Source organism: Crocodylus siamensis, chromosome 5 (genome assembly GCF_052110815.1).
Source record: "Crocodylus siamensis isolate JL-2025a chromosome 5, ASM5211081v1, whole genome shotgun sequence".
NCBI lineage: Eukaryota > Metazoa > Chordata > Crocodylia > Crocodylidae > Crocodylus > Crocodylus siamensis.
The window spans coordinates 67,421,552-67,436,907 of NC_143399.1; the positions used below are offsets into that span (position 1 = coordinate 67,421,552).

Consider the following 15,356-nt stretch of genomic DNA (forward strand, 5'->3'; position numbering starts at 1 on the left):
TTCATAAAGCAAATAATTTTTTAACATAAATTTGCTTATACTTCAAATTAGGTCTCAAAGGTAAAAGGTGCCAGCACATGCTGGCAGCTCATTTATCAGGTATGCAATGCTATCTTCTAATGTATTGCCACAGGGAAGCTTTATTGCATTAGGACAGTTATCAGGCTTGTAAATAGGTACTAATCTATATTACTGCAGTCATTCTTTTACAACATTACTTCCATTCAACATCCCACACAGACAAAATTTGTCTGTGATAAATCAGTTGCATCAGTATATCTTCAGAAGGCTGGCAACTTGATTAAATATATAAATAAAGCCAGAATTGGCATTTTTTCTGACGTTATAAAGATATTTAATTGATTTTTAGTTCTAAGTGTACTAGGTAACATCATTTACTCAGTAACATCATTTAAAGTGGTAGTAATTCTTTCATTTCTAAAAGTCACATTGTATAGAGATGTTATGATTTTGTCAGCATTTGGCGTGGTATTTAGTCATATTTATTGAAAATACTGTTGGTTGGTTACTTTTGTGCTCCGTGCAGTTTGTGTTTTATATCAAATCAAATTATGGGTGTCCGTATCTCTGAGTATAAAAATATGATAGTAATGAACTTTGCAAACAAAAATTGAAAGCCAGGTTTTAAGTCCAGTGATCCCTTGTCGCAGGAGCAAGATGTTAAATTATGTCAACTCAGAAAACTGAACTTTGTTTTTTCACATTTGTTTTTATGAGGTTCTTCTAGTAGTTGATGTGATTTCTACAAAATGGATCAATTGGATTACCTAGTAATTCTAGCAGTCTTTTAACTCCCAGGTTTAGTGACACACAACTAAATTGGATAGTAGTGTAAAAGAAAAATATAAAAATAGATCTGTATTTTTTAACAGAATCTTTCTGTGACAATTCACAAAGTGGGGGAAAAAAGTGTTTTGCTTAAAAATGTAAAGTTATTTTTATGTTTCTTGTATTTGTAACACAGTGAGTTCTTGTTTCCTCTGATCATTTTAGGGTACTTCTTTAATGCTGCATTGCAGTGATTTGAATGCAATTTACCAACTGTCTAATATTTCACTCGTCTTTTGAACAATGTCTTTTCTTACCATAGTTGTAAAGAGCTGAAGTCCCTGTACTGATCTCCTGCTGAAACACCCAAAATTATCTACTCCTGCTGAAATAATCATTTTTATAATTTATTTGAGTACTTAAGAAGAGAACTCTTGAACTATACTTACAAACAATGATTTTTGTCTATATATGGGTAATAAGAATAATTTTTCATATGCACAGTTTGCATCTCAGGAAGTAGATTCACACCTTTAAATTATATCACAGTTCCACTATCCAGATGCAGCTAATATTGGTGCAGTCAGCCAGAATACTTCCATGCATACTGCTCCTGAAAATGAAATGTTGAACTGTAGCGTCAGTTATTGTGTATATCCAAAAACACTTAAAAATAAGTCTGTCCATCTGTCATTCCAGAAACATAGAATGATTGTCACTATTATTGTTTCAGACATGTTCTCATTAGTGACTGTTCTTTAGTAACACTGGTTCCAGCTTGGAGAGTTTCTCTCTGTCTTACGTATTACTTCATCACATCCATCAAATTTTTGTTTTGAATTATAAAGATAACCTTAAGAGATGAACCTTTATACCAGTTTGATATATGTATAAAGAAAGGAATGAGCCTCTTCAGTGATCAGATCAACTAATGCCCCCATGAGGGAAGAAATAGGAAGAAGGGATGTTGCTGATGAAAAAAATTGATTATTTTCTATTAAGCTGTATGTGCCATACTTTTAGAAGTAAGCAGCTGCCTAAAGAAAAATGCTTTTCTTGAACTAAAAAAAAAGGGATGAGACAAAAAAAATGTCCTATTTCATTATTTGTTGGAGTGGCAAGTACAGTAGCCTTTGAATAAGCTGTTATGGTTTCCCTTGTCTTTCTCCCAGACTGCTACTTATATACATGATGGTATTTCTTTTAGTCTTTCAAAATTGATAATATTTTAATTATTATTTTATGGCATGCATCCCAGAATACTATAGATTATTTGTCACTGATCAAAAAACGTATGTTGTTTTATTTTGCAGGCTTACCAAAAATGCAAGTCATTAGAAGCTACACTGGGGTACCTCAGCCAGATCCACTTGATGGCCCTCCATTGCACATCCAGATTGGAGAAACTGTTGAACTCATCAAAGGAGATGCACACAGCTTCTTTTGGCAGGTATAGGTCATATTAGCAAATGGCCCCATCCCATTGTCCCAGGAAATAACTCATCCACTTTTTATGTTGAAGAACCAAGCATATCTTTCCTGCATTTTATCCCAGCTAAACCATTGATATATCAGTCTTTACTTTTCAGACTGCAGCAATTCTTAGGGTGTCCAAGGGACTGATCTTGCATCCCAATCAAAGAAGATCCCAGTGAGTAAGTTTGCAAGATTCAGCCCTTGGTATGAGGCATTTTATATAGATGACATTAGGGTATGGACTGTGAGTTTTCAAATCAAGAATTGTTCCACATAATGGAACTGAGGATCACAGAAGCTAGAAAAATGTTTTTGACCAAACTTGAATAGGAAAATTACTTAGAGGGAAAATACCTACCAAAGGTCGAGATATCAGTGAGCTTGTTTATAGGAAGTCCAGGTCAAATAACGAGACTTTTATATGCATAGGACAGGTATTGATTGGATAAAAAGAGCTGTTGCTATAGCAACTCTATCTCATGATTCAAGTGCTACTTTTAGTACAGTGATTACTTTCTTAATCAAACACTCAAAATAGAGGTTTAAACTGCTGCAGCTTTCACAATTTGCTTTCAAGATGGATGCTTACAGTTATTGTGTTCTATGTTTCTTGTTTATATTTTCTTGTTTGTTTTTAATTTTTAATTGAAGTGTTTCAAGTATATGACAGAAAAAATTGGATATAGTCATAGTGGGGGATAGGTGAAGGTAAGATAGATAAAAAGGTACAACTCCAAGGTATTACAGTATTAAGTCTGGTGTGCCTGTTCCTGTGTCTTGTAATTGAGACTTCTGTGAGACAGCAACAACCAGATGAACATTATGGTTCAAGCTGATTGAATCTGTTTGGTGCCAAAGGCCTTTACATCTGACTGGTTTCAGTGAGAGTTGAGTATTCTTGATACCTGGCAATGACAGGCCAATGATCCATCCTACATATCCTTATTTATAAATGCTATATACTGATCTCACAAGATACAGAAGCAAATGCACAAAAGAATTCCCAGCACCCTCTGCATATTCCCATGATTTTAGAATTTGTGGATCATGGGTCCCCTCTATACAGTAGAGACACTGCACAATTAACTGGTGAATTGCACAATTATCCGGAGACCGGCTACTTGTGCAAAGTAGCTATGATACAATGAAAAGTTCCAAGGTTCTATAAAGTTAGACCTCAAAAGTGTGTACTAACATTATAGCTAGTAGCTATGATGGAGCTTTAATGTGCTATGGATCAGGGTTTCTTATGCTGTTTGGAAGCCCCATCGATTGACAAGGCTCCCAGCGACAGAGGAACACTATGTCTAGTGCAAAACCCTGAGCCCTAGGGATTGCAGCAGCCATTATCCCCAAGGTCCGAGGGTGTGTGAAACCCCTGCCCTGCAGCGATCCTTTGGCCCTGGGGGTTTCCCACACCCCTGGAGTTGGGGGATTGCCTTGCAGTAATCCTCCAGCCCTGATGGTTTCCCTACACCCCTGGGGTGGGGCAATTGCTGCAGCAGGGATCCTCCAGCCTCAGGGGTGCTTCAGTGCCCTGCCTCAGGGGTGCTTCAGTGCCTTTGTGGCTGGGAGTCCCTCAAATGGGCCGTGTGGGATTCCCAGGTGTGGGAGCCTGCTTCTTGCTGGTGCAGGCAGAGACAGATTAAGATGCTTTGGGGCCCTGGGCAAGAAAAGGATTGGGGAGGTCTTTTGTGTGCAGAGGGGTGGCGCTCCTCCCCATTTGTTTTTTAAGTAAAATTTTCATGTTCCAAGCCAAATCAATTCCAAATCCATGAGTCATTCAAGAACCACATGTGGCCCTACTACAGGCAAATATCCTCCGCCTCCACCTGGAGCTTCAGATGTTTCCAAATCATTTAGCTGGCATCCTATATGTAGGCCCAAGCCTGGAGGCTTGGGATGCTCCCGAGTTTTGCTTGCCCTCAACCATACTGCTGCAGGAGCAAGCTAAGGAAGAATCTCCCATTTCCATAAAGTGGGCATAAGGCTATGATTTTCTCACAGAAAATGAATGTGAGAGGGTAACTCTACATTACTTATGCAGGTACTACCCCATGCCAGAAAAGTGGTTATCCCCTATCCCTGGGAAAACCGCTCTGGTGATCATGGTATCTCCTGTCCTCCCCATTCAGGAGCTGGGCTCCAGTGGGGGAAAAAAGCTTTTCTCTTCTTTGGTGCTGCTGGTGCGGAGGTGTGAGACCTGGTTCTCCCTCACTAAAGAGCTACAGTGAGTAACGTGGAGTAAGTGAGGGGTGGACTTATTTGCATATTCTCAGTATATGCAAAATGTATATGTGCAAAATATATCCATTATATTCTGGTTCTTGCAGTCTCACATAAGTCTCAGATTCAAGACACAGGTCATCATCTTGTTTGCTTTGTATTGCTCACCATGGCTGGCCAGTGAGTGAATGAGAACTGGGCTAAAATTGAAGAGCTGTTATCACATACTTGGCACCACTGTCCCCCCAGACATGCAGGGGATCCCTGGCTTTGGACTTAGCTGGCCTGTGTGATAGTCCACCTATGGGTACAGGGGAACCTAGGAATGGGCGTGTCAGGAGGTGTGATTGCATGAATCATACATTAGGTTCCATCATGTCTTTACTTCCATGTGTGGAGGGAGATATAGAGTCTCACAATCTCTCTGGAATATAAAAAGTATACAATTACCTGGTGGTAACTTCGTGCTGTTTTAGTGCACTATGGAACTGTTCAAAACTGTTTGTAAATGTTGTTCTAAATTCATATATATATTGTAAATGTTGTTCTAAATTTTTTTCTTGTAAGGCTTGATCCTGTAAGGTACTAAGTACTCTGGTTTGATCCAGAGTTACTTGAGCAGATTCTTAACTTTAATCCTTTGCATGGCTTTAGCTTTTGCACCTGAAGCTAAACATCTGCTTACATAGTTCACTGGATCAAACCAGAGTTCTCAGCCTCTTGCATACTGAGTTCATGGCTACATGCTGTCATCTTAGTCATCTGTCATTGTAATTTATTGGATAGCTTCTTCAATAGTACTTCATGTTTGTCATGTTAAAGGATTTAGGATTTAGAAAGTTGCCGTGTTTGGTGAGCAGAGACTGGTAAGTGGGTGAATCTGAGTGCTAGTAACTATCTGACTACCAATCTTACTAGTAGCCTTAAACCTTAATGGAAACTGTCATCCCCATTAGCATCTTTCAGGCAATCTTTTTCCTTACAGGCAATATTGTCACAGACCAACTCACTATAGTTCTTTTTTCTGATTGCCAACTTGAAATATATATTAAAAAATAAATACAGAGCATGTTTTACTCTAGGGAATTTTTGGAATAATTTATGGTTGACTTGATAGACCGTAATGGTTAGTATGCACTTTTAAATTGAGAAGCTTACCTTTTAGAAGTTCAAATGTTAGCAATTAGTAAATATTAAGGTACAGTTTATATATAATACTTTCATTTTGTACAGCATATCAGCAAAGCACAACCATCATATGATGATTTCCTCCTTTCTCTTATAGGATGTTTTCCTCCTTTCTTGAAATACAAACAAGTGTATTTTGATAATTGTTAAGAAAACACTGGCAAATGAAACATTTTGTATGTTCGATTCTAACAGCACATTTTTCTGACCAAGCCTGCCACTCAGTTAAGACTGCATGAATGTTATTCCTCCTCCTACTTCCTCTGATAAAAACATGAATAATAATTTTCCCCTAGAGAGCAGTAAATTCTGGATGATGATTGGTGGTCATTCTGAGTGAGTAGGCAAATTGATGCTCAGCATCTGTACTCTCTCAATTGAGCCGTAGAAAGTACATTCATGGGTAAGCAGGAATATAATTTGTTTTTATATTGTGTCCTAAAGAGAAAAGGTTTGCCACAGCAGGTTAGTTCACTACCTCCAGCTTAATACCTGGATTCGGTCACAATTTAAAATGAATGAGTTGATCTCATACTAGTGTTCATAAATACTTGTCAATATAACTAGCTTTCTTTTACTCAGTCAAGGCACAAGAGTGGAATAGCTACAGTGCTTGCTTTAATGTGTTTCATGCTGGCACTATTGATCCTTCACTTTTACAAGCAGTAAAATCACTTACAAAATTAATTAAATAAGAAAGCGAGAAAAGGAAGAGAAAATTTGGTGTTTTAAATGGAAATTTCAGACCCTGCTCATGAGCACTGCTGTTTGGTTCAGCAGTAATAGTGCTTCTTTGAAGTAGAGTCTGATTTTTATTATAGATGTGGGGGTTTTTTCTTTAGAGTTTGTTCAGAATAAATTGGCACTTACTACACCTGGGGAGGAAGCTTTCAAGGGTGCCAGGATGCATAGCATATGATGTGAAGTAATGCTGGCTTTACAGGTTTCTGTTACAATTACACACTGTCCTTGGGGCAGTCATGTTTTCCATGAATGCTAGAAGAATACAAATGTTCATTGTACTGGTTTCTTCCACTGTCAAAAACCATCCTTCTCTGATAAAGATTTGGACCTATACTAGTTCCCTGCTGTTACAGAAATCCTTGTAAATGTCACTGTAGTCAATGTTCCCTTAACATTTTCATTATAACATCCTTAAAAAACGTTATCTATGCTGGGAAAAATTGTTCTTTGACATAAAAATAGAGCTTTATGTTTTGGTAGTCATCTTTCTAAAGTCTAGTATAAAGTGGAACTTATCAGGGATAAAGTATGGTACTATTCAGGTAGGTCAGTTTACTAGAAGAAGGCAGAATAACTGAAATGAGATGCCTCATTCACGTACAGACATCAGTCATTGAGTCATAATTACATTGGTCTTCTGGAAAGAATCTTGCATTATTTGGGAATTTACTTCTGAAAACACAAACACTACCCTTGGAAATCTGCATTTGTATTTTTGAGGGAGTACTTGTTTTACTGTGGTTATCTGGTCAGGAAAACTTGGGAGGAGAAAGCTGATGGGCCTGTATGCAGTCTCATGGAATCTTTCTGTTTCATCTTATAATTAAATCAAAATAAATTCTGTAGAGAACCAGTTCAAATTAGGTCTGTCAGCATATGATATTATTTATGGAAATTATAGCTAGCAGGCTTAAATGGGAAAAGGCTGCGGAAGCTAATGTTAAGTAATTAGCCAAATTTCCATAGACATTTATAGTTTGTGTAAAAGGCCTAGTGTTTAGCTAATCTCTGTATGACTTTTGGCCTACTCACCTTTGAGAATTGTGTGGTTAAGGGTCTTTTTCATTTATATTGTATGACATAAATTGTATGAACTTCGTACTTTTATTCTTCCTCTTTTGAAAATCCCCAGTAAGACTAATTTTTATGCCCAATATTTATGTATGTCTGACATTTTTGTATATTTCTTTTGAAATGAATGTATATGAATGAACTATTTTAAGATTTTATGTTGTAAAAAAGAAGCCTATAAAAAGGGTCATGTGAAGTTTATATGCAGAGCTTGTTTCATAAGGATATGCTGAAATACCTCAACAGACCAATATATTGGTAATATAAATCCAGGGTGATTTGTTAATAGTCAACATCCTGAAAGATGCTTTTGTCCTAATAAGCGTTTGATGGTTTCCCATTGGATAATGATGCTGTTATGAATCCCCTCATATTTTAGGGTGTCTGTGGGATGTGAATGTTTTCTTGAGTTTGTTTTACTAATATGGTATGTGTGGTCTTGTTGAAAAGCCAGTTTTATGCTGTATTCACTTACAATGCTTTAATTGCTGCATGGACTATCTTATGCTGTCTATATATATTTTTATGATTTTGGATGTGGTTTAGTCAAAGGAACTGAGGATTGCATCTTTAGAAAAGGGAATAGGCAAAACTGCTAAATATTTCTTCCCATTGTGTTACTAAGGCAAGAACAATTGCTGCTCCCAAACGCAAGGCAGAAGGGGTTATTGTTGGGATGGGAATCCAAGGCATTGTCTGACTACATTGGGAAAATCAAGCCCTTAATAAATAGCAAAGACATTTGAGAGTAATGGGCCATTATCTAGAGGAATTCCAGATGACTGAGGAAGGAGAGAATTGATTCTGAGACTCATCCTGAGTAATTAGGACAATGCTGGGGTAGGGAGGTCAGGAGAAGGGCTGGTTTGAGCTCAGTGAGATGGTTTGTCTCTTTGGATTTTTCCAGGCTCTGGGAGAGTCCAAATCAGAGGTGGATTAAGATTTATTCACGCCTTGGGCAAACAGAAAATTGGAGCCCCCCCACATCCCATTATAAACATGAATGTATCAAAAAGCATTAATAAATAGACCTGTTAAATGTTTACACAGTGCATTGATAAATAAAGCACAATGCACAGTATCAAAATTAACTACTTGATTTTGCCACACACAAAACTGAACTGTCTTAGGAAAATTACTCAGACGCGTGGGATCACCATAAATGTGTAATAGCACAAAGGACTGATGTGTTAGCTTAGTGGTTATGTAGCTTCTTGTTTGACTATTTTTTTAAGTACACATTTTATAGATTTCATAGACATTAGGGCTGGAAGGGACCTCAGAAGATCATTGAGTCCAGCCCCCTGCCCAAAGGGCAGGAAGTCAGATGGGGTCATAGGATCCCAGCAAGACAAGCATCCAATTTACTCTTGAAGGTGTTCAATGTAGGTGCTTGAACCACCTCCGATGGCAGGTTATTCCAGACCTTGGGGGCTCGGACAGTAAAGAAAAAGACATTGTACCAACACTATAAGTAAACTATTATAGAAAAAATACAGGCCATATCGATAGCCTTGAATATGACTCTAAGAATACTGTTAGTGATTCTTGCAATTAAAATAAGGCAGTAGGCCTACACAATGCATCTCAATTTTTTATGATTCCCGAAACATTAAACGTGTGCTAAACTTCATATACTGTATCTGTCTGCCCCTCTATTTTATATATATCCATTACACCTGTGTTTAGTGCTACCATCACATAATTATGTAACCAAGATATGATCAAATACAAACATAAAATCTCATGAGAATGTATGTCTTAACTTTTAAATGAGTCGTTGTGGGTCTCAAATGAGGAAGCATCTCAGTTATATGTCCCATTGCCTGTCCCTATTTATTAACAAAACTCTGTGTTATTGAAAGGAATGTTAGAAGTTTATTAATGTGTAAACTTATTGTGTGCATGCAGAAGAGAGTAAATACTTTAAGATGCAACTTCGAAGGATCTGTCAGTTCATAAACAGGTTGCAGATCAGTTTAGTGTTTTCAGACAACACACTGGGACTTAAGGACAGGTAGAGGAAAAAGAATGTAAACACCTTGTTACCAGTGGGAGAACATTTTTCACAAAACAGCCACTCCATCTGTGACCTCACTGTCCTTGTCCTTAAAGGAAACCTGCACAGTACTTTCAAAAGATGAGTCTGGGAATAAAAATTGCAGCTTTGCTGGACATTAAAAAAAAACATGGATTCACCAGAGACATTGGTTTTATGATGCATTTCAATTAATCTCTTCCTCTGCCAAGTCTTTTTTGCTTCACAGGTGATATAGCTGTCAACTTCTCTTTCAAGCATTCAAATTGATTAATGTAATTAGGTTTGAGTTAGAGCAATTATTCTAACTTAGCTTAGACCAGGGGAGGGCAATTATTTGGGCCTAGGGAGTTTTGATGAGTGGTAGCTGGTCAGGTCAGCATCCTCCTGGTCCTCACACCGCCCTGCACTGCAACGACTCACCAAAGTTCCCTATGTGGGATGGGGCTGCAGGCAGGTGGGGAGTGGTGTTTGGGAGCAGGCCGAGTGGATAGAAGCTAGCTGGGAGCTGGAGCTAGAGCCCCATGCACTGGGGCAGGAGCTACAAGCTGGCTGAAGCTTCCTCCACCCAGAGCAGTATAGCAGGAGGAGGAGCCATTGCTGGAGGTGAGGGGGGCTGAGCAGCACCTGGGAGGCTGTAGCTGCACTGGGAGCAGCCGTGTTGTGCACATTGGCCCAGATTGGAGCTGGTAGGCTTGGGCTGGGGTGCCACACAGACTCCCCTGGGCTCAATTCAGCCCCATGCAGAGCACTGTGGGGTGGATCCAGTCAGTTGGTTTAGCATGGTCCAGCAGACTTGATTAATCATGTCTGTTTTGATGCATACTAATTAGCACGTGTTAGGGCACAGCTCTGTTATGTGTATAGATGCCCAAAGTGTGTATGTATACAGCTTTAAGTGATACATTGCTTAGTAAGAGAATGTAATAGTTTGGGGTAAGATGCTGTTGTTTTATGGGTAATATATAGTTCTGTGTAGAATTCTGTGTGAATTCTAATAGATATTAAGGTATAGGTGGAATTACATTTTCAGTAGAGGTATCTTGTTTTTTTTCCCTGTTAGAATGCCATTTTAAATGAGATTTAATCAATCCAGGTTTACCTATGTCTGTTGTCAGAACATGAATGTGGGGGAGAGAAGGATGCTGAGGTTTGATTTATTTATTTTTATTTTTATTTATTTATTGCTAATTTTTTTTTGCTTTAATTTTTGTAACATGACTACTTCTAATAATAACAATAGATATAACATAGAAAAGCTGGATCTGAACACTGTAGTTATAATTACAGCCCATTGGAGTTTTTTGTATTTTGTGGAAAATATACTTTTAAAAAATCAGCAACTTTATTTAATAATCTTTACTTTCTTCCTACCAAAATGAAAAGTTAATTTTTTAAATCTTTTTCTTTCAGTTTATCACTTTTCCATTGCAGCTTTCCATTTCTCTCTCATTTCTCTTGCTCCACCACTTTCATTAGACAAATTGAACAGTGAGAGAAATATTATACAGTGGAAAAAAATCACAAAATTATTCATTTTTAGTTTAATAAAAAATGGAAATTAAAAACCAAACTCATTCCTTTGTGAAAATTATAAAGATAAAGGGTAAAAAAGTGTGGTGGGAAGGTAGAAAAAATGGCTCTTTCTTTAAAAATTGTTTTAAAAATCATGAAAGATATTAAATAAATGAAAAAAATTCATTCCTTTTCAAAACTTACCCAAGAAAGCTGCTTTCAGACATTCAGGATTTTCTCAAGAAATGTTTTCTGTCTTTTGACTAGCTCTCATTTTGACACTGACTTTGTCTCACTAAATCTGCAGAAAGAGTTAACAGTTTTTCTGTCAGAGGATGATACTAATTTAGTTCAGGCCAGAAAATGAAATGGAACGGGGAAGAACCTGGGAATGATTTTTCAGCTATCTGTAGTTCTAGCTCTGCATGAATCCACTGAATTTAATGGGTATTGCATATCTAAACCCCAGGCAGCACTCTGGAAATTTAGGGCTACTACGTATAACGGCTTCAGGAAACATCCCTCATTAAAAAAGGCACAAGCGTAATGAATCACTCTCTCCTCTCACTGACAAGTGTCATTGAAGAAAACATACTGAAGTGGTTCATTGGCACTTCATTCACTTGATGTATTCTATTGTATAATTTCTTTGGTGATTCAATCCAGGCCTTTTCTGGAGCATTTGGAACGGTATTAAAGCTTTTGTTGGAGGGAAATAAACTGCATACTTATCACATGAGAATTAACAAGGGCACATGGAGTAGAAAAAAATTATTAAAAAATGTGAGGTACAGTGGCATGAAAAATTCACTGTTAATCATGATGGACTGGTAGGTATGCTATCAATACTGAAACCATCAGTTGCATACCTGACAGCTTGCTGTATGGTTTCATGTACAGGGTGACATGGGGCCTTGAGGGGTTTAACAGTATTTCGAGCAATAAATAATAATCTAGTATTTTGAACACAATCAGGAGTGAACATAAAGTTATTCAAATCAGTTCTATAATTAGCAAAGCATTTTAAAAATGAAAAGCTTTTTTTCCAGCCAGTGTGCAATTTAAATTAACGCAACCAAAATTTGATGATTTTTGTGGATTTTAAACTCTTGCAATTAACCCATACAGTCAAAGCTTTTATTTAGAAGTAGAAAGATTCCTGGAGGCAGTTTAGTATATGCCATGCTCATGCTAATTGCCTGCAATGTATAGAAGAAACTTATATTGACTGTATATAAGTTTGGAACTGGCTTCAGATGACCATCACAAAGTGATCTCTTCACCTTCATGGCTGACCAAATGGATGAAGGAGAAGACTTTATAAAATATGCACATAACCATACTCTTTGCCCCTAGTCTGATGTAATGGGTTTAGGCAACTACTTTACTTTTTTTTTTTTTTAACATGTGGAGTGTTTGCTTAATGTTTTTTTAGAGTTAGCAAAGCCATTACTCATTACCCTCCTCCATCTCAACAACACAGCACTTTTCTGTTGCTGAGAAAAAGAAATGGCATAGGACCAGTGCTCCCATACTGCAAAGGGAGACTAGAGAATCCTTCTTAATGGCAATGCTATACCTCAGCTCTCAAATAATGTGGATCTAGTTGTCTCTATGAGTGCTGAACCATGATTAGTTGAGGGTGCAGAATTTACAGCAGAGTTTTAAAATAAGTCTAAAAAAGTTATAGGAGGTGATAAATACTGCCCTCAAACATCCTCCAGCTGACATATTCAAAGGTCTTTCTTTATAAATGCTAATGTTAGTGTCCCCCTTTGAGTTAAGGGGCACTGTTTCTAATGTACAGAGAAGGAAATGGCTGTATTAAAAGTTGCAGAATTGTTACATAACACTGACAAGATCCAGAAACAGAACTTGGCATGTTTTGACTCCCTGTGCTTCTTCTTGCCTAAAGTCTGTTCAAGTCTAAGTGCCTTGTTTGAAATTTTACAATGGAGGAATTTATTTATTTATTTATTGGAGAAGTGGTGAATTCTCAGTAACTTCTTAGTAACATTACAAGGTTGCCTTGGCACGTCTGGCTACATTTTACACTAATCTTAATTTGTTGAGACACTTCTTGCATAGTAACTTGAATACGAAGATGTCCATTCACATGATATCCTTCTACTTTTCATTAAAATGCATGAGTGACCAGTGCCTTCCATATCATTCTTTTTCCTTAGAGTACCACTTGCTTGTTATACACAGAATACCTAGGCCCAGTCACATTACAGGTATTGTGCAATCAGCTGGTTAATTCTACAATTACCTTGAGACCAGCTACATGGGCAGAGTACTTAGCATGCCATAAAAAGGTCCAGCCAGCTATAAAGTTAGGCTTCAAAAATGTGTCCTAACTTAATAACTGGTTGCTATTAAGCTTTAATTTGCATGTGTCCCCTGTGGCTGGGAGCCCTGTCATATGACAGGGATCTAAATCAGAGGGGTGTACCATGCCCAGCTGGGGCCGGGAGTCTCTCAACTAAGGGGACTCTCAGCCCTAGTAGCTGCAGATACTGGGTCCCAGCAGCCATGACATGCAGTTGTGATCTCCCAGCCCTGAGCGTCCGTGGAGCTCCTGGAGCTGAGAGATCACAGCTACTGCAGTTTTCCACTTTGGGGGCTCCCTGCACCCCCAGGGCTGGAAGATTTCAGCTACTTTGGGGCTGTATGAAACCCACAAGGTTGGGAGATCTCAGCAAATGAGTCTCCCAGTCTTGGAAGTGCATGAAGCCTCCAGGGCTGGGAGACTGTAGCTGCCATGATCTTTCTGCCTCCAGAATGTGTGAAACCCCTGGGGTTGGGAGACTGCAGCTGCTATGATCTCCCAGCCCCAGGGATTTCATGCAGTTCCCAGGCTGGGAGATTGTGGCTTCTGCACCTTCCAGCCGTGGGATGCGTGGAGTGCCTCTGCATCTGGGAGTCCCTCAACTGAGGGATCCTAATGAACAGTCCAACAATCATGCTTCCTTGCCATGCCTGTGTGGTATGTCAAGAGGTAGATTGTGTGGATCACACTTTAGATCCCATTGTGTCTTTACCCGAACCCATAAAGGGGCCCGCCTAGAAAGAGTGAGCACAAAAGTGTATTCATATTGTACCAATTTAAAGATATTAGTATATAACAAACTATTTTTTTCTCTTTAGGTATATGTGTTGGAGATTGGGAAGTGGCTTTTTCTCTGTTAAAACTAAAGTGCAATAGTACTCTTGCACTATAAAGCAAACAGATGCCCACTGCTAAATAGCAGCACAAATTGGTACTACTTTTGTCATGGCAAAATTTGTGGCATTTTATGATGCATAGATATTAGTTTGCTTGGCCTTTGTGCCACCGTAAAATGCTAAGTACTTAGGTATTTATTATAAACCTGAATTTTCTTGAAAGAGCTCATGCTTTGATATACTGTCATGGGATTGTTTATATTAACATTCTTCTAGAAACTCCTGTAATTCAAGGATTTGTTCTTAAGCTCATTGGACTTTGATCCCGGTCTTTACTTCTAGTGCCATTTACGTGTGCTACCCACATAGTAAGAAATGGTATCATGTCTCAATGCTTTCTTTTGCTTTATATAAATATTCCTTTATAAAAATATTTAGAGTTGGGTATTTGACCAATCATATAAAGTTTGGTCAACTGACTGGTCAAATATTGGTCAAAAATTGGAAAAAATTGCCAACAGGTTTAAATAATACACAGAATAAAAACCCACAATTTTTCCATTAAGGAGTGTGTCAAAAAACAATAAAAATCCTGTTTTTGTCAAGAGAACTGCAAAAATGTTTAGTTTTTTTGTAAAATTTCTATAATCTTTGACCTGTCAAAAAATACGGTTAATCGACTGATCAGTTGACCAGTTTGCCATCCCTAGAATAGTGTCAAGTAATGCTATTGTATGAATACTTGCAAAGTTGTATGTGCTGGAGGGGTGCATAGGGTTTGCTCTTGCACATCATTAATCCTAAGAGCAAATGTTATTAATATTCACTACAATTTTATTAGTTATTTGAATAAGTTTAGCAGTTTGAGTAAGGGTCCCCTAGACTGGGCCCTGATTAAAAGAACTCACTTGCAGTTTGACACTGGTTTATTTTGAGTTGTAAGTAGAATATATAAAGTTATATAAACATAGCAGCCAGCCTAAACTTAGGTAGCAATAAGGGAGGAGGAGAAGTTTATTTAATATTGATTCAGAGATGCAAAAGTTTATTTCTTTTGCCCCACCTTGGGCTCTCTTACTATCCCTCTCTCTTTCTGTGTCTTTTAAATGTGCATAATTATCTGATGTATTGTCCTACCCCT

The 15,356-nt window shown here is 37.9% G+C and overlaps 1 protein-coding gene across 3 annotated transcripts in view; it reads left to right on the forward strand.

Annotated features, from left to right (window-relative positions):
* The window catches only part of VAV3 (vav guanine nucleotide exchange factor 3), a 283,108-nt gene that overhangs the window by 234,540 nt on the left and 33,212 nt on the right, over positions 1-15,356 (forward strand). For all 3 annotated transcript variants that reach the window (XM_090048785.1, XM_090048783.1, XM_090048784.1), the window contains one exon: positions 2,103-2,239. In XM_090048785.1, the coding sequence (XP_089904911.1) occupies positions 2,103-2,239 (137 nt within the window). The remainder of the gene's footprint in view (positions 1-2,102; positions 2,240-15,356) is intronic.